General features: G+C 44.8%; 1 protein-coding gene across 4 annotated transcripts; it reads right to left on the reverse strand.

Annotated features, from left to right (window-relative positions):
• Positions 1–274: 274 nt before the first annotated feature.
• HERPUD1 (homocysteine inducible ER protein with ubiquitin like domain 1) lies at positions 275–11,746 on the reverse strand. Of its 4 annotated transcripts, none has more exons than XM_026011791.2 (8): positions 11,349–11,746; positions 8,493–8,570; positions 8,329–8,403; positions 7,206–7,336; positions 4,887–5,009; positions 4,047–4,397; positions 2,460–2,565; positions 275–1,039 (listed from the first exon to the last, which is right to left on the reverse strand). In XM_026011791.2, exons 1-8 carry the CDS (start codon positions 11,499–11,501, stop codon positions 875–877), a joined length of 1,182 nt encoding a protein of 393 aa, XP_025867576.1. In that variant the 5' UTR covers positions 11,502–11,746; the 3' UTR covers positions 275–874. The 4 variants fall into 4 exon arrangements, with proteins under 4 accessions (XP_025867576.1, XP_072606288.1, XP_025867577.1 ...); XM_072750187.1 differs by having other exon boundaries at positions 4,890–5,009; positions 11,349–11,631; XM_026011792.2 differs by having other exon boundaries at positions 8,329–8,400; positions 11,349–11,628.
• Positions 11,747–20,099: the final 8,353 nt, after the last annotated feature.

A 20,099-nucleotide genomic window follows, 5' to 3' on the forward strand; every position in this document is an offset into this window, starting at 1 on the left:
ACCCCACTGTCCCTAACTTTAAATCCAGGGAATTCAAGTTTGATGGTCACTACATGAGCGGGTACCATTGGAATCAGGGGATGGGGGCAAACACAAGTACATTCTTAGTAAATTAAAACTTTCATGGCCTTACCATATCATTCTTCATGAGTACTAATAGTTCATTTGCAAAAGAAGCAAAATATTCACGTGACTCACAAGTCAGCAACCCAAATGTTGATCATTCAGTGACCACGGGCAAGGAGCAGACAGCTAAGACGACAGGAGTCTCTGCCAGGATCATTCATAGTAAAACTTTATTGAACAGAAAACCTAGCAAAGGCTTTCGCCTCTGCAAAGTTCCCCTTGGTTTGAAGTAAAGCACTGCATTTTAAAAAGCAATTATACATAAGTCTTTCCTAGAAAAGTCCTGCTAAAACATGTCTAGCAATTTCATTGATTATATAAAGTAGTACACTTAGTGTAATTTAAACATTCCAACAGGAATCAAATCGTACCAGCAGAACCATTTCTGCGTCTATGATACCTATGTACAAACACACATGCAGACACACACATCTGAAAAGTTCCTCAGGCATAAACATGCGACACTAATGCCTTCTACTTACAGTGCCTATGAAACTACATACAGTATATATTAAAGCTCTTCAGAGAATAAAGACATGAGAAGCCTCGGACATTTTTTGTTCAGCAATTTGTATCATGGCTTCACGTCTTAGTTTCTGCTTTTGTTTGATCAACAAAAGCATAACCTCCTCCTTGTTGATTTCTTGAATTCTATGCCATTGCCATGTCCAGGTGAGGAGATCTAGCTGGAGTCAGGTGATCCAGTCCATGCCTGTCAAAGCGTCCAGCAGCCAGAAAGCAAGCACCATCAGTTTGCTATGGCTGGGGGGCCTTCTGGAAGAAGAGAAGCAAAGAAAGTCTTGAAGACAAGCCAGGCTGTGCTCATAAATGAAGGGCTGGTCTGCTCGTCATCCAGTACATCCCTGTCTGGAGGGAGGTGGTTGGGGTCTTCGATTTCAGGATCAAGGCCTTCCTACAGTTAAGGAAACACAATGAGAAAACCATTAGGATCGTGACAAACACCAAATAACGTAATGTGAGTTAGGAAAGGGCAGAGTAAATCCCTGGCAGCCAGGCCTGCGGGAATGGAGCTCTCAGGCCTCACAGCACAACTGTGCTGGTGATCTTCTCACAGTTTTGAAAATTCCCAGCAATAAGTATTTAGAACAAACGAAGCAATTAGCTCTTTATTATTAATCTCATGAATTAAGCTAACCATTTCATTAAACGTGGATATCCTAATTTTGGCAGTGTTCTAAGAAACCAAAAATGGAAACTCTGGGTTCTAAGAACAGATACTAGGGTGACAATTTATATTACAGAAGAATATCCTTTAGGATTATGGATTAGGGGATCCCTGGGTGGCTCAGCAGTTTGGCGCCTGCCTTTGGCCCAGGGTGCGACCCTGGAGTCCTGGGATTGAGTCCCACGTTGGGCTCCTGGCATGGAGCCTGCTTCTCCCTCTGCCTGTGTGTCTCTGCCCCCACCCCCACCCATAAATAAACACATAAATCTTAAAAAAAATTATTTAAAAAAAAAGAAAAGAATTATTTAAAACAAAGGATTATGGATTAAACTGCTCTATAAACCTAGGGAAATTCTCCAGGAAATTTAGTCTGTGAGATGTGCTTCTCCATCCCTAATCCTTAATTAAAATAACTATTAGCAGTTTCCATGGTATAATACTTATATAATATAGTAATTATATAATTATACAATAATCATTAGAGACCACTGAATGCTCAAAATAGTGAGTTTAAAAAAACATTATTTACATATGTCAAAATGCAAATTGCCACATGACTAAAATACCTGATGGATTTTATGGCATATTCAATGTTTTTCAAAAATAGCTACTGCTCAGGGAGGCTGGGTGGCTCAGTTGCTTAAGTGTCTGACTCCTGGTTTCTGCTCAAGTCATAAGCTCAGGGTCATGGAATTAAGCCCTGTGTCGGGCTCCACACTTGGTGCATGGAGTCTGCTTGAGATTCTCTCTCTCCCTCTGCTTACACCTCTACATGCTCTTTCTCTCAAAATAAATATATCTTAAAAAAAAAAATAGCTACTGCTCTAAGAATAAATTTGAAAAAAATCTTGAAACTTCAGCCTAACGAAATGGCAGGGTAGCATGGGTGGCTCGGCAGTTTAGTGCTACCTTCAGCCCAGGGCCTGATCCTGGAGATCCAGGATCGTGTCCCATGTTGGGCATCCTGCATGGAGCCTGCTTCTTCCTTCCTCTGCCTGTGTCTCTGTGTCTCTCATGAATAAATAAATAGAATCTTTAAAAAAAGAAAAAGAAATGGCAAACCATGAGGTTAAATACCTAATGGTTAAGGATTTGAGAGCCTGGCATTTCACATGAAGCTTGCTGGGCCCCACTGGAAGCTCCTTACCTGTAAGTTATTGTTGGGGTCCTGATTAACAGCTTCATGAGGAGGACCATCATTTGGAAAGTTCTGAACCGGCCTCTGTCTAAATGGAAACCATCCAACGTGATGCCTTCAAAGGAAGCACATAAATTCTACCTCAGCTCATCATGGTGAACTTTGTTCAAGAAGGGAAGGGTCTTCTTGATTAGATAAGGCCCCCGTTGCTCTCCTCCTCTCATCAAAGCAGGGCTCTGATTAGAAGCTCACAGCCAGGCCCGTCTGGAGACACCTTCTACCACCCCATCTCCTAGACCTCCTCACTGGCCTGTCAGCTTCTTTAAGCTCACTATGGGGGACTATGTTTTATTCAGCACCGTGTGCCCGACATTAACAGCACCTACACACAGTAAGTGCTCTATAAACACTTGCTCATCCAAACTAAACTTTATACCTGCAAATCTGAGCAGGGGGTGAGAGGGGGATAAATACACACATGCCCACAGAGTTGGGATTATAACATGTAATAATCTGGATAATAATGACCTAAATTTGGCCACTTAAATATATGATTATAGAGACTATAAATCTTAAGGAATTGCCTAAAATTTTATTTGGAAAATCCAATTAAAGTCTTAAAGCAAATGTGACAAAATATTAACAATTAATAATTCTGGATATATAAGTATTTGTTATATTATTCATATATTTCTCTCTTAAGATTTTTAAAAATAAAATAAGAAGCCATTTTCCCTATAGAGGAAAAACTTATCAATTCTGACAATAAGGACGTAGTACTCCTCTAGGCCAGGGTTTCTTAACTTTGGTGCTACTGCCATGTTGGGCTGGAGATTTACTGTGGGGCTGTCCCGTGCTTTTCAGGATGCCTAGCGGCACCTCTGGCTTCCACCTACTAGATGCCAGTAGGACCACCTCTCTGGATGTGACAGTCACAAATGTCATCCTAGTTGAGAACCACTACTCTGAGCAATGGATAAAGCCAAATATCAGATCTGTAAGGTTCCCTGGCCTGTCAAAGCTATGCTGCAGTCAGTGCCTGACCTTTATCCTGGAAGGCAAGAGCTGTAGCTTGTTTTATTCAAAAGAAATATAATTTTCCCTTCCATGCCTTAGAAGGGCCATATTATTGTGATTCATGAGCCTGGCAGTTACCTTATCTAGAAGAAAACAGAATTTTCTTCTTGTATTAACACACCATTAATGTGTTCTCAGCAGTGTCCAATCAAGCTCTCAGCTCCTTGCATTGAAAGTACCAGAAATGTACCATTTATATACACTTTCACAGGAGTGGCTTAGTCAGTTAGGCATCCAATTCTTGATTTCGGCTCTGGTTTTGATCTCAGGGTTGTGAGACTGAGCTCCACATTGGGCTCGGTACTGGGTATGGAGTCCATTTAAGATTCTCTCTGCCCCTCCCCCCACTCACACACTCTAAATAAATACAATCTTTTTTAAAAACACAATAAAAAATACATTTCCATAAACAATGACTGCGACTGCTCAAAAAAAAAGAAAAATCTATATTTACTTTGAGCCACCATGTGGTGTTAACTCATAGTAAAGGGAAAAAAGGAAATCAAATCATGTGCTTACAGGTACATGACGACAGTGGCTCCCATGACCATGAGGAACCTGCTCAGGGAGGAGTAGAAGTAGAGGATACTGAGAAAAACGGAAAATGTGGCCGCTGAGTAGGTCCAATCCAACCAATCTCGATTTATTTCATCATCTTCTTCCACAATAGGGCCACCTTGTGCATTCATTCGCAAATTTTGATTGGCCCCAGGGTTAACCACCACTGGAGGAGCAGCGTTCTGATTGGCTGGCTGGTTCTCTGCTGGAAACTGGTTGTGAATAGGGGCTGGAGCAGGTGCAGAAACCACAGGGATCTCCTGTGCACTTGGTGAGGCGACAAACGCCCCTGATGCAGCAGTGGCCGCTAAACTAAAATGAAAATGACAGAGGCAGATACTGTTGAGAGCAAAGCACTGTGAAGACTGCTTCTCATAACCTTATTTACACAGGATGTTTTACTATCAAAAATTATAAATAGGTATATGAAAACTTGACTTTTCTTGAACTTAGTGAAGAATTTCTTTACTAACAATTCTATCTATAAATGCCTCTTCTCCTTAAGAGAAGCACATGGTAAATTTCACCTGGAGTTAGAAGCATAAAACTATAAAAGCATGGTATAGTAGCAAATTAAATTTTTCGCAAAACTTTAAAATATTGCATATTGAAAAGGAAGTAACTGATTCTCAATGAACTCCTGAAACTACAAACATACATAAGTCCCCCTGAATTAGGGAGCAGTTATTTCCACTCTCCTCCACCGGACCAGAAAGAGCAGGCCTCTACAGAAACTGATGAATACCCTCATCCCTCCATCCCTAACGCTGGCCGCCCCCCGCATGACAGGGAAGGACTTACTACTGCATGTAGTACTGCCGTGCATACATCTGCTGGAACCAGGAGAGCTGCAGCCAACCATAGGTGGTATAGCCCGAGAAGCCAGGCCCCAGGCCTTGGAACGCTGGCTGGGCAGCTTCAGGCCTATGAAAGATTTTTAAAAAACACTCATTTTGACCTGGTGTAGTATGAATAAATAAAAGGCCTAAATTATAATTAGGACTTCAAATCAAAGAGGTAGAGGCTTTATTTAGGACAGCTACATGGTAGATTACTGTGTGCTACACCTGTGTCATATAAGCACAGAAACTGTTGACAGAGCCCCCCTACCATGGTCCAGGTCCCACAGGGACACAAGAGCCCGTGCCCAGCACTGGGTTTTCACACCATGTCATTACTATGACATATAAACAATCTGAACCCTTTCAGGCTAGGTGGATCCTCACCCGTTCTCCATCTGCTGAGTCTCACTGCAGCTCTAAACCCACTCTTTATCCTACAAAGAGCTGCTCTAAAAACCCACATCTCTCTCAAAGTCCTTCCTGAAGAAAACTACGCTGTCCTCCTGATACTCATTTCTCCCCACCCTTAAATCTGAGCTACATGTGGGGCTGAGCTACGTGTGTATGTGGCATCACTCATACGTGCTTACTGACCACCCTGTACAGGCTGCTGGACTATTATCTCACTGGATCCCCAACGACCTTGTGAGGAGGGAGGTTTCCCCTCTATTTCACAGAGGGGAGCCAAAATACAGCTCAGGGAAGACAAGGGATTTGCACAAAGTCATTGAGCTAGTTAAATAGCAGGGCTGGATTTGAGACATGTTTGACACCAAACTCCTGTTTCTTAAACAGCCAAGGGCAGGGGATATGGGTGTCATCTTTAGCTTTGTGTGCCTTAGACAGTAAACTTCTTTGGCAGCAGTTCACAAAACTGAAACTAAGAATTGTGGAAAAATCAGGAACTGGTTATGTGATCAGCACTGCTGGTTAACTCCCGTCCTTAAAGTTCTATGTATTGGCTACTCAATAAATATGTGTTGAATAAAATCAACAAGTTTTATCAAGGTGAAATTAACACGCATATGGGCCACAAATCTCATGTTGTATAGCTAGAATTAGAGAAACACTTTTAAGTGTTTCTATCCAATTATCCAATTTATATGCTGACAGTCTTTTTCTTCTTTTTAAGTAGGCTCCATGTTCAGCATGGAGGCCAATGCAGGGTTCGATCTCAGGACTCTGAGATCAAGACCTGAGCTGAGATCAAGAGTCAGACACTTAATCAACTGACGCACCCAGGTGCCCCTATGCTGACTGTCTTTTAACCAAATTCTCTAACCAGAGTGTTTCCAAAATGGTATTCCAATTCAAGTAAGTCTTGGTATAATGTTGTTTTTGATCATTTAAAAAAGTTACAGTGAAAGGAAGTGAGAGGGTAACAAAGTGCTTTTGTAGTTCTCATGAGGAGAGCATTGTAAATATGCAAGATAACTCAAGTATGTAGGGGTAAACTGACATGATGTCTGGGAATTACTTTTAAACACTTCAGAAAGGAAAAAGCAAAGGAGGAATAGATGAAACAAGGATGGTCAAACTTTGATCATTACTGGGTTTGGGTGATGGCTGCGTGGAGATTCATTACACCGTTCCCTCTGCTTTTGTGTGTATTTGAAATTTCTGTTAAGGAAAAAACAACTCATCGTTCCTCAAATACCTGACTGTGTCAAAATTATTAAAAACCAATAGGAAAAGGGAAGCAGGAGTCAAGGGATTACAGAATTTCAACTTGTAGTTAATTATTTTTCCCCATAACAACTTTCATAATAAGGTATTCCAAGAGGTATGAAATCCAAACATCAGAGCATTTAGTCATTCCTGGCTTTTGCTCTAAAGAAAAGACCTTTTTTTTCCCTAGCACTGCCAACTCAGCCCTTGGCAGAGCATTTCTTAATCTTTTCATCACCTTTTGTCACCCATTGTTATGACAGACAAAGCACAAAGCCACTCAGCAAAGCAGCTATGAGATGCTTACACCAGCTGTTTTCTCTGCAGCACTAAGTCCCTATCATGAGGTCAGCACAAGGCAAAGCACAACCACATGGGAAGGGAAATGCCTACATTCCCAACACATGCACCCCCATGTGTTTTAAGTTTGTAAAAGGCTGTGTATTAAGCTAAATGCATAAAAGATCTTTAGAGTGAAGCCCTTAAAAAGCAACATTTTTTACATTTTAAAGCTCTGTGACTATATACCATAAACATACTTTATTCCTAAAATTGATGCAATGACGCACATCCATGTTGTATAAACCTGGTGCTCTATTGTAACACTCACCTTGAGATATTCTCCCATCCAGACGGAGAAAGGTTCCGAAGAACATCCCTTTGTCTTAAACTATCTCCTGAGGAATCCCCAGGATACTGTCCCTGATGGAGACCAGCAGGCTGCTCTGTGGATTCAGCAACCTAAGAAAGTGTAAGATGAACATTAGAACAAAGGATCTGATGCAATAGTCTGCAACAAAACTAAAAGGATTCTTTTGCTGTGAATGGCTTATGTCCCTCACCCTGACCCTCTGAATGACAAAATTAAATAAATGCAATGTTATGTAAAAAATACTCTGAAATTTATTCAATCCAATTTCAATATGTAGATATTTTTTAAATTCTCTATTTTTTCCTAGAATAACTATGCTGTAATTTTATCAAAATCTTCCAATGAAGTTAAAGTATCCTGATAATGTTCTATAGATTTTATGGTGCTCAATTTACTAAATTTACTAAATCAAGAAACTAAATCTGACCAATAAGATTTAGAAATACAACCCAACCAGCAACCTAAAGGAAAGAAATTTCCTATTCTATGTTCAGATGTTTCATGAAAGAGTCATGATCCTAATTTAGAGTGCATCACTACATTAGAATATTATTATTGTATATTTAAGTCAACACTGTGAAATGAAAAATAAACTACTTTGGCTCTCAAACATAAGTAAGTCTTTAGAGATCACTTGATAGAGACTGGGATCTTTTCCTATCCAATTAATAAGTCACAATGAAAATTTCCAAAGGAAATATATTCAATTCTTTTATTATTTATAAAAATTAGTGACTCCTTAGAAGCAGCTTATTATGCGCTAAATTTAGTAAAAACCCATTTTAAAGTGCCTTGCTGGTTCAGTGATCTGGATACACAGCTATTATAGGTCAAATCATGTCCCAGAAGATTGTGTAATGTAGAACACTACTTTCCCACAACATTGGCATACTACTGTGAGAGTAGACATGCACTTGTATTGGTAAGTTTCTAATTCCTGATTCTCGCTGGGGAAGAAACAAAATATTACTTGATAATAAAAAGGCACTAAAATCTCTTAAGAATTTTTTCCAACTCCCCTTATTTCTACCATGAGAGTCTGAATGACACAGATTGTTATAATCTGGAAAAGCAGACATACCTTTGCGCTGGTGTCTGATGTTTTTGAAGGACCCTTCACATTGCACACCAGATGCAAAACATGCCGTTTTTCCTGCTAACAATAATAAGGAGGTACTTTAGGACCTGAATTTAACCTGGTAAGTGCTTTTAAAACATTCAAAAGTTAACGTGTAAATGATGTACCTTTGGAAGCAAGTCCTTGAGATACTGGTGATCCAACAGCAGCTTCCCAGAATAAATTAACCTCTGGTCCTCTGGACGCTACTCATGGAAAGAAAGAGTACCACAGGTCAGCATTTAGCTCCCACAAGTTCCCAAATACAGATGAAACTTTGATAGAAATAACTTGAATATGGGTGTTTTTCCCTAGAATCACAGGAAAGCATTTTTTTTTTCAAAGGTTTCATATACAAAACTCCTCTATAGAAAGTACTGAACTTTGAATTTCTCTCTAACATGCAAATAAATTTAGGATGGCAAATTATCTCCAGTCCACAAAATCTATGGTGACCTACTTGACTTTTAAACTCCCAAGGAAATTCCTTTCTGCCACTAAAAACACAAATTGTATTTGGGGATCCCAGAGCAACTAACTTCAAAACCTGGTTTGGTCTCAGAGAAAACTCAAAGTACTCCCAACCAAGGTCAGCCTTTACCAAAATCACCTAGTATTGTCCTAAGAGAAATTCTTTTTTTTTTTTTTTTTAATTTTAAGATTTTATCTATTTATTTGAGACAGTGTGTGTGTATATGTAAGCAAGGGGAGGGGTAGGGGGAAAAACAGACTCCCCACTGAGCAGCTCTATCCCAAGGCCCTGAAATCATGATCTCAGCCCAAGGCAGACACTTAACCAACTGAGCCACCCAGGACCCAAACATAAAGCAATTCTAAATTAAGCTCTCAAAGAGACTTTTCCCAACATACAAATCCAAGTAGAGAGGAAATGGTACAGAGGTAGTATTTCAGAGAACTCTGAGGCTTACTACCGCTATTGAAGGGAGGAAAAGTCTGAAACTGACTTGTCCAAGTTCACCCGCCCCGCTGAAGAGTCAGGATTCCAACCGTCATCTCCATTCCAGTGATTTCAAAACCACAGGGACTCTACACATTTTCATATAAATCTCACTTTTAAAATCAACTAGATTTTAAATTCCTTTAAAAACCATACTTAAAAATAACGGCCTCAAATGATACATACCAAAGCCAGTACTCTATAGAGATCACCAACCCAAGGCCAGAACAAACAATTATGCAAAATCTGGAATAAAGCTGCTCCTGCCAAGTAGCTGGAGATTATAAAGCAAACTGTTTAAATAAATCAAAACAATAATTGCATCTATTTATCTGCATAAATCAGGATTTTACACCACGCACCTTGAACTACAGAACCAAATTGGATACTATTTTTCACCATTGTTCTGATTGACTTTACAGGTAATGTCACACATTACAGGTAATGTCACACACATATGTCGCACATAATCTTGTTAAATGCTAGAGGTGGGGTCCTGCATTACATAAAGAGTTCCACACTAGTAAAGGTTTTGAAAACCATAGATGCCTGTGTTTTTCCCTTTAAAAGGCCTGACCTGACATTCCATCAAATCAGAAGGCTGATTTGAAAAAAGAAATCAAATATGCTAAGCTATTATAAAAGAAACCAAATGACGAGTGCCCCTCCAGTCATAATTTTTATGCACAAATTTACACACCTGAGAGATCTTTTATTTACAATTTTTGGGTCTTCGGACTTAATAGGAGTGATGGTTGTCACCCAAGGAAGCCCTTAGGGGAAGCTCTCCTCCAAAACACTTTTACCAAATGATGCAACTAGGGACCACACCTATCTGTGGACCTAACAGCTACTCTCACAGCACCTCGGCCACCGAGTTTCTTGGAAACAGTTGTGGTGAAACTACGAATAGTCCCAAGGGAATGACAGCTTTTTAGATAAACTAGCAAAATTCAAAGAATAACTCGGAAGGAAAGCTCACTTCTACATTCCATATTCAACAATTAAGGGATAAAAAGCCTGACAACCTAACCCCCCCCCCCCCCCCCCCCCAGCTACCACACGCTGCAAATTTTCAGGTAAGAGGGAACAATTTCAGTCTTTGTCGCCCAGATGCCTTCTCCTGTTTAAGGCAGAATCGCACTTGTGGGCAGCGGAGCACACGACTGACACTTACATAATATCAGGGTACAAAGTAAATACAGGAAGGTCCGGCTCGCAGCCTCCGTCACGTGGTGGGGAGGGAAGGGAGGGCGGTGCTAAGGGGGATGTTGACAGATGTGTCAACCAAAACAAAGCGAGGAAGTCTGTAATTGAGGAGCCAAAGTCTTACCGCCCAGACTCTGCCTGCTTCCTTCTAAATCCCTCTAAGCAGAGAGGGCGCGGGGCTCCTCCCCGGGACCAGACACCGGCCGCGGAGTCCGGCGCGCCGGGCAGGGAGGGGCCGCGGCGGAAGGCGGCGGGCGAGGGGAAGAGCCACGTCTCGCTGCCGGCTGCGGCGCCTTGAGGACACACACACTCCTTGGGCGCTCCCCCGTGTCCCTAGCCACGGGCCGGGGCTGGCCCCGCTGGCCCCCGCCCTCCCGCCCCGCACCGAGACGCTGCGTCGGAAGATCCACTTGGCAGCATTCCTGCGTCCTCGCTTCTACCCAGTCCCCAGTGCGGAACGCCTGTCGCCCTGCTCTTTCGGGGAAACGGAGTTTGGAAGGGTGCAAGGACTCACCCAAGGTCAAGCCGCGGTCTCGGCGGCGGGGCCAAGGCCGGAAGCCAGACCCAGGGGACGGGGCAGTGGTCTGGGGGGCGGGGCGGGAGGGCGACAGCCTTAGGGGCTGGGGGACACGAGACGAGGGGACGGGGGAAGGCAGCCCGTCTGGAGGGCGGGGCGATGGCGGCAGGGCAGGGCGAGACCCCAGCGGGGAGGCGACCTGCGGGGGACCAGCCGTCGGGGGTGGGGGGCGATGGGCGAGCCGCAGGGATGGCGGCCGGGCCGGGGGACGCCGGCAACGGGAGTCGGGGCCCCTCTCACCGGGCGCTCGGGGTAGACGCGGCTCAGGTGGGCCTTGAGGCGGCCCACGCTCCAGCTGCGGTCGCCGCTCAGCTCCAGGTCGCGGTGGCGCTGGTTGGGGCTCTTCACCAGGAGCGTGACGGGCTCAGGCTCGGGTTCGGGCTCGACCTCCATGTCGGCTGCGCTGTGGGCTCGGCGGCGCTCCGAGATGCCAGGCAGGCGGCGTCGGAGCCGCCCACAACCTCCGCAACGACCGCTCGCGTCTCTGGGGCGCGCGCCCCCGCCTCAGGCGCCTTTTATAGGCACCTCGCGCTAGGGCTCTGCGGCGAGGACACTCTGTGGCCGCCGCCCATTGGCTGGGGCGGGGGTCACGGCCCTAACGTGGCCCAATCGGCGCCCGGGTTCGTGGGCGGAAGGGCGGGCCGAGCACGTGGTCGGGGGCTGATGCAACCCGTCGCCCTTGCGTCACTCGGAGTCCCGGCTGCGGCCCCGGAACCCGGGTTCGGCGGCCATGTTTGGGTGCGCTGAGCCCCGCCGGGGCGCTGAGGCCCGGACGGACCGGGGTGCGGCCTTGCTCCAGGCGCGTCTCGGGGGCACGGGCAGGCAGACCCCCGGCTTGCAGGTTTCTGCAAATTGTGTCCTCACAAAGCAGCTCTCCCCGCCCTGTCTGGCCCCGGGTGCCAAGGCTCTCTGCCCCTTTCCCTTCCCCGCGGTGCGGGCGGCGGGCGGCCCTACGGCGGAGGCTTCCCCACGCCTTCCGCGGCCTCCGCCCCGAGCACGGCGGGCTGGGCCCCGTGTGCGAGTCCCGGGGCCTCGGCAGGGGAGAACGCAGGCTGGACTCCCCCAGCGGCCCCCGCGGGTGCGGGCATCCCCTTTAGGCCGCGCGGTCCAGCTCCGGCCGGGAAGCCCCGCCGCGGCCTTTCACTGGGGCGGAGCCCCGGAGGCGAGGGTTCTCCGTGTTCTACGAGGTGGAGGTGCCGCTGAGGTAGGCCAACCTCCCGCCCTCGCCTCTGTAGGAGAAAAGGTCTTGAGAAACAGCAGTGACGTGGTGCGGCCCATCCCGATGCGGGCGCCTTGGGACGTCTGTCCATGCGGGTGCGGGAGCCCGGCAAGGGCAGGCGGCTGACGCGAGGAGCCTGGTCTGGCCGGAGGCTGCAGGCCGCGGACCGCGCCCGAGGGACAGAACGTGCTGTGCCCTGGGCCAGGAGGCCGGAGCACACATCGAGGTGCTGGGCCGGGGTTGCTCCCGATGAGCGCTGTGACAGGGAGTCTGTTCAGTGCGTTTCCTGCTTCTGGTAGTTTGTGGCAATGTTTGCAGTTCTGGGTGTGCGGCTACAGCATCCCAGCTCGGCCTGCGCCGTCAGAGTGCGTTCTCCCTGTGTGCGCGCTTTTTCACATCATTTGCCCTCCATGCAGGTCTGTTTCTGCGTCTCAACACCCCCCTTTATTATTTATTTACTTATTTGTTTGTTTGTTTAAGAGAGAGTGTGAGCACAAGTGGGGGTCAGGGGGCGAGGCGGAGAGACTCTCAAGCAGACTCCATTCACTCAGCGCAGAGCCAGACCTGAGGCTCCATCCCACAACCCTGAAATGATGACCTGAGCCAAAATCAAAAGTTGGACCTCCAACAGACTGAGCCACCCAGGCACCCCCACACCACCCTTTTTATTAGGAAGCCAGTCATACTGGTTTAGTCCACCCAAATGATTTCACTTTAGCTTGATCTTGTGCAAAGACCACATTTCCACATTCATAGGTACTGGGGGTCAGGACTTGAACATCCTTTTACACAATTCGATCCATAACAGTCAGCCTTAATGTAACACAGAACTAGGGTGGCTTCTTTTTCAGCAGTCTTTATGTTAAGAAGAGGAAGTGGAGGGCTTTACAATTTATTTTTTTAGATTTATTTATTTATTTATTTATTTATTTATTTATTTATTTATTTATTTACAGAGACACAGAGAAAGAGAGAGGCAGAGACACAGGCAGAGGGAGAAGCAGGCCCCATGCAGGGAGCCTGATGTGGGACTCGATCCTGGATCTCTAGGATCCTACCCTGGGCCAAAGGTGGCACTAAACTGCTGAACCACCCGGGCTGTCCCAGTGGAGGGCTTTAGAGATAAAGTGTGCCCATGCTCAGCTTTCTGTGATTGGTTTTCATCTGCTGAGGAGGGCTGTGTTGCTTCTCATCACAGGTGTGGGACCTGTGCAATCACACGGGACTCCACTCTTGCTTTAATGCTCTGCTGTTACCATCTGATATTCTTATACATTTTGAACAAGAAGTTTTGCATTTTCATTTTTCACTATGTCCTCACAAATTGTGTAGCTGGTCCTGCTTTTCATATATAAGATGGGAGGAAATGACTGATTATGATCTGGCAGTCTTGGAACTAGCTAGAAGCTGACCAGTGGGGCCAGGCCATATAAAAAATAGCAGAAGCTTTAAAAGAGGCAGCCAGACAGGAGATAATGATGTTACTGGGAAATTAAATATGGCACATGGCATGGTTTCCTCTAGCCTGCAGTGACAAGCATCAGATGCACGTCCACTTCCACTCAGTAAAAAAGTAAAGCGGTGTGTTCTTTTCCTTAATCTAATTTCTAATTTTTTTAAAAAAAAAGTTATCTCCCAAGAAGAGAGCTCCTTTGTAAGGACTTTGGTGATTCTTCCCATAGCATATTTAGAAAAACATTATATTCAAGTCCACAAACATTCCAGGAATAGAAAGATGAACATGGAGTGACCCTATTCTCAGTAACCTTACAAATATAAGGGATGGGTGATAAGACAGTACCAAAATACAGGAATAAAGGACATTTCTGAAGGATGCATGATTACACTGAGGGATTCCATAGCAGCAGGAAGAGAAGAAGGGGAGTCAAAGATAACTTGGAAAAGGTGAAATCTGAGCCGAACTTCGAAGGATGTGTAGGATTTGAATTACAATAATAATGTCAGCAATTACTGATTAAGCCCAATAGGATGACTGCATACAAAATTTGTATGGGCAAGTATAACTCAGTGGTTAAATGTATGGTCTCAGAGCCAGACTGCCTGTTTTCAAGCCTAGCTTTTGCCACTTATAAGCTATGTGACCTTTGGCAAGTTACTTAACTTCTCTGCACCTAATTTTCCCCTTCTGCAAAATTAGAAGAATAATAGTATCTATCTCATAGGGTTGTTGTGAGTCTTACATGATAGAACATTGCTGAAGGTCTTGGGACAGATCCAGATAGTAAATGTTCAATAAATGTTAGCCATTAGTATTTAGTAAACTGAAACCAGTCCAGGCCAGTGGCCCCTGAACCTGGCTGTAAAATGAAATCACCCAAGGCACTCCATTTTTAAAGATCCTTGGGTTCCTGGGTCGGTTAAGAGTCTGACTCCGGATTTTGGCTCAGGTCAGGATCTTAGGGTTGTGAGATTGAGCCCTGCATCGGGTTCGGTGCTGGGCATGGAGCCTGGGCTTAAGATTCTATCTCTCTCTCTCTCTCTACTCCTCACTCTACCTCCCCCTCCTCTGAAAAAAAAAAAAAAAAAAGTGAAGATCCTATAACCCTGAGTATTGGCAAAGATATGGTGCAACTGGAACTCTCATGTGTGGCTGATGGGAGTGTAAAAATGGTACAATCCTTTTGGAAATCGGTCTGGCAGTTTCTCATAAAGTGAAACACCTACCTACAACCTAGCCATTAGCATCACCAGTATTTACCCAAAAGAAATGAAAGATTTGCACAAGAATGTTCATGGCAGCTTTATTCATAATAGCTCTCAACACTGGGAACAGTCCAGGCGTCCATCACCAGGAGACTGGATGAACAAACTGTAGAACATTCATATAATGGAATACTACTCAGTAAAAACAAAAATGAAAAAAGAACCAACTACTGATACATGCAGCAGCATGAATGAATCTCAAAACCATGCTGAGTGAAAGAAACAGAGTACTGTATTTTAAGATTCCATTCACATGAAACTCTAGGATAAGCAAAGTTAATCTATGGTGAGAGAAAAGAGCTTCATGGTAGCCGGGGGATGGGGGCAGAATCAGCAGGAATTGACTTGATTTGGAAGGGGCACAGCAGTGGTGTGCTAAAGTTGGCTGGTACTGACTGGCTCACAAGGACCAACTGGGAGCCTCTTCAGTAACAACTCTTTCAGTGACATCATATCGATGGCTTGAAACTGGCCATGCCGGGAATACTTCCACCACAGAGACCAGTAAATGCCCCAAAGCAGAGCTTTGTTTATCCCAGAGCATCAGTTGTTAAACTTTTACCAACACACCACTGGGCATGAAGAAATCTTCTGGGGTATTGAAATGTTCTAGCTTGGTAGGGTGTGGGTTATGCAGGTATAGACATTTGTCAAAACAGATCAAGCTGTTCACTTAGGATTTATGCCTTTCCCTGTGTGCACGTTATGCCTCCACTAGACATGTAAATGAGCAAACAAAAAACCCAGGATGGGTGTCTGGGTCCCATTCTGTCAAATGGGGCCTGATGCATCCAAGTTGGTACTCGTTCAAAGGCCAGGTTTGGAAACCAGTGGTCAAGTTTGACAGTAAGTACAGGGTTTATTTAAAAAAAAAAAAAAAGTGATGAGGGGCACTTGGGTGGCTCAGTCTGTTGAGTACCTGCTTTTGGCTCAGTTCATGATCTTGGGGTCTTGGGATCAAGCCCCGAATTAAGCTCCCAACTTAGCAGGGTGTCTGCTTCTCCCCTTCCCTTTCCCTCTGCTCTCCTCCCCTGCTCATGCACTCGCTCTCTCTCTCTCTTTCTCTCAAATAAATAAGATATTTTAAAAAATAAAATAAGGGGTGCTTGGGTGGTTCATTTGGTGAAGTGTCTTTCTTTGGCTTAGGTCATGATCCCAGGGTCCTGGGACTGAGCTCCACATTGGACTCTGGCTCAGTGGGGAGCCTGCTTCTCTCTCTCCTTCTGCCTGCCACTCCCCCTGCTTGTATTATTTCTGTCAAATAAATAAGTAAAATATTTAAAAATAAAAATTGTAATGATAAACCTCAGCAAGAGGTTAAGACTGGAAAGAATTCTTAGGACCACCTCAGGAAAGACTTTATATAGTCACACTTGAGAGTTGGAGTCTTTTTTTATGGGCAGTGGGAGGTTTTTGAGCAGTAGTAGAGATATGATCACAATCAGTGTGGATCCATATCATCATGGAGGCTGCATTTGAGGGGGAGAGACTTGGGGCCAGAAGACCAACTGATTTATTCAAGGAGAAATTCAGATTGGCACTAGGATAGACCAAAAAGGGAAAGATGGGAAAAATGGAAAATAAGACAATGCAGAAATAAAGCAGGGGGGAATGAAGGTTGGTTCATGAGTGGAGCTGATGGTGAACACTGTGGCGTACTTACAACATGCCACACACACAACTTTGAGAACCTTGTGTGATGTATTCACTTACTCCTCACAGCGACCTTATGAGGTAGGATGCTATCATCATTTCCATCTTACAGCTGAGGAAACTGAGGCATGGAGAGTTTAAGGAATTTGCTCAAGGTCACAGAGTTGATAACTCTTTGAAATTATTAGCTTTTAATGAACTGTACTGAGGTATAATTTACATACAGTAAAATACACAGATGTCAAGTGCACCATTCAAAGAGTTTTGGCAAGTGTATTTGCCTGTGTAACCCACACCCTAGCAAGATATAGAACATTCCCGTCACTCCAGAAAGTTCCCTAGTGCCCTTTCCCAGTCAACCACTCCCCCGTCCCCCACAATCCTGGTCCCTGGCATCACTGATCGGCTTTCTGCCACTCCAGGTCTGTTGCACCTGTTCCGAAGTCCATACAAATAGAATCATACAATACAGATTTTATGCCTTTCAAAGATAGAAACTCAAACCATTCAGAAAAAGAAATACAATGAGCTAAAGGGAACTCCATATTCTTCAATGAGATTTCTCGAAGTGTGGCAATGAAAGGACTATGGAGGTTTTTAAACTTGATTGTAGTAGCACTTCTGTGGTGCTATGTCTCTGCTGTGATCTAATTCACCTTTAAATTCTGAGAAGGGGAAATGGAAGAACGAGCCAAGATAAGATCTGATTTACTTTACAGTCGGGATGTGAAGGTCTGGAAGGGTCCTTTGCATATCTTGAACAGGCAAAAGGTCACTGATAGAGCACATGCTTTGCTTTAAATAAGCTGCTGGTTAGGCCCTGTTGTACCTCGATACTTTGTTCTTGAAACTCTTATTTTATTGGGGTTTCAGAGCTCCCCTCCCCAAGCTCCAGCCAGAAATCTTGCCTTTAATGATCATTTCTGAAGTCCCAATTTGGCCACACACACTCCACCTTCTGCCTTTGCCCAGGAAATGGACATCCTGTTTTATACTCATGAAATCCATCCCACAGCACCTCTGGTACCCATGCTGGGCCAAGAGAGAAGCAACTGTCTTTCTTCACCAGAAACATCCCCCAAGGCAAATCCTCCCCTATGATGTGGCCAGGGTTAGGGAAGAGTCTTTGCTTGATCAAGAAAAGAGGTATCTCAGACTGTGGTTCTCAGCCTTTGAGGAGTGTGACACCCACTTCCTGTTATTACCCAACCATGTGTCTGATCTCTTAAAAGTGCTCATTCCATAACTTTTTTATTCAAAGAAAATTGAAACAGAGCTGGTTTTTGAAAACCCCAAGTGTCTCTTGAATAAGAGACACCAAGGGGTATGGCCAGCCACGATTGACAATTGGAGCCAACAAACGGGCCTGATAGTTAACTGCATGATGGGTGCACTTCTAAACTTGGCCCTTACAAGGTTAAAAATGTACCCAAGCTTTATTTACTGGATAACTTAAACATACAGTTACTATATGCCCCAGCAATGCCACTCTTTTTTTTTTAAGATTTTTTAAATTTTTTATTTATTCATGAGAGATACAGAGCAAGAGAGAGAGAGGCAGAGACACTGGCAGAGGGAGAAGCAGGCCCCATGCAGGGAGCCCGATGTGGGACTCGATCCCGGGTCTCCAGGATCACACCCCGGGCTGCAGGCGGCACTAAACTGCTGCACCACCAGGGCTGCCCAGCAATGCCACTCTTAAGTATATATCCAAAGCAATTGAAAATAGGAGTTTAAACAAAAACCTGTCCATGAATATTCATAGCAGCACTATTCACAATAGCCAAAAGGTAGGAAAAAACTCAAATGTCCATCAACTGATGAGTGGATAAACAAAATGGAATATTATTCTGCTATAAAAAGGCATGAAGTACAATGCCTGGTGCCACATGGATGAGCCTCGAAAACATTATGCTTAGTGAAAGAAGCCAGACACAAAGACCACATATTACATGATTCTATTTATATGGAATATCCAGAAGAGTCAAATTCATAGAGTCAGAAAGCAGATTAGTGGTTGCCAGGGGTCAGTGGGGAGGGATTGCTGAAGGGGCTCAGATTTCCTTTTCAAGATGGCGAAAATGTTTTGGAGGTAGATGGTAGTGATGACCACACAACAATGTAAAGGTACTAGATGTCACTGAAAGATACACTTTAACGCCAAGCCCTGTGCTGGGTGCTGGGGTGCAAAGAGGAGTCAGACATGGTGGCCATCATGGCTGACATGCACTCATTCAGCTCTCTCGGTAGTTAGAATATTGAAATATCCCACACCAGTTGGTAAACAGCCACCATCCTGAGTACCCTCCAGCTGCCCTGGCCCCTCCCCTGAGACTTCTAGATCTCACTACCATCTGATAACCCAAATGTTCATCCCAGTTACTACCTTCGTAGATGTCATAGTCATGGTGGACACTCTAGATTTTGCTCGAGAATGATTACCTCCTGCAGAATCTCACACCTTGAAGTGCACACATACTGACCACAAACTACCCCGTTTTCTTCTCTGTCTCCCTCTCTCCCACTCCCACCGATCACCCTTTCTGTCCTCACACTACCAGCCCTGCAAAATCTCCTCAACTCTTGCTGTTCACTTCTGGCCTCTCTAACCACCTTGGAGCTCATGGTCAGCCATCTCCGTGTATTTTTATCATTCTCCTTGACTCCCTCTTGCCTTGGCCTTCCATTCTTTTTGTTGGCCAGCCCCATCGCTGGGGAATGTCTCACCTGTCTTCTGCATGTTTGTTTTCTGCCCTGGTGTTCAGGAGTCCTGCTGGGAAAGTCACAAGGGCAGGCGTCCTAAGAGTTTTGCACCCTCAGGCTGGCAGATGTCAGCTCTGCCTTTCCTGCTGACAGGCAAAATATCTCCCATATTGTGTTGATTCCCCGTTACTACCTCTTCGTCAATTAATTTCCTTCTTGCATCCTAAATCTTTCTGGTCTGACCTATAAATACTCCCAGTCTCTGTTACTCACCCTTACCTCGTAATAGAGATATTTATTGCTCAATGAATATTCAAATGTTCCCCTCAGTTTCCCAGCATCTTGCAGTTAGGTGGAACCATGAGATTGATTTGGCTAGTGGACTTCTAGTGGATGTGACATGTCACTTTTGGGCTGAAGCATTTGGAAGCCAGCACATGACATTCCAGCTCTCTTTTCTTTTCCTCAATGAGTTGGAAGCTACTGGCTGAGGTGGTGTCCTCACTAGATGGGAGTAGTTTTGATCACGGGGTGTTGACGAGCTGAAGAGAGGCATGGAAGAGTTGCCCAACCAGCCCAGAGATATTTGTAAAAGAGAAATCAAACTTTGCCACGTGAATCACTAATATTTAGGGGGCAATTTGTTACTGCAGCATAGCCTAGCTTTGTACTGCCTGATACACACTCAAGAT

The sequence above is a fragment of the Vulpes vulpes genome, chromosome 2 (genome assembly GCF_048418805.1).
Source record: "Vulpes vulpes isolate BD-2025 chromosome 2, VulVul3, whole genome shotgun sequence".
Classification (NCBI taxonomy): Eukaryota; Metazoa; Chordata; class Mammalia; order Carnivora; family Canidae; genus Vulpes; species Vulpes vulpes.

What these genes read in the sequence shown, in the direction of transcription:
- HERPUD1 (XM_026011791.2), bottom strand. Translation starts at nt 11,501, where the DNA reads ATGGAGGTCGAGCCCGAACCCGAGCCTGAGCCCGTCACGCTCCTGGTG. An exon ending in CATCAGACACCAGCGCAAAG is followed by an intron (nt 7,337 to 8,328) that starts GTATGTCTGCTT and finishes ACACTTTCTTAG; the next exon opens with GTTGCTGAATCCACAGAGCA. An exon ending in GCCACTGTCGTCATGTACCT is followed by an intron (nt 2,566 to 4,046) that starts GTAAGCACATGA and finishes CTTCCTTTGAAG; the next exon opens with GCATCACGTTGGATGGTTTC.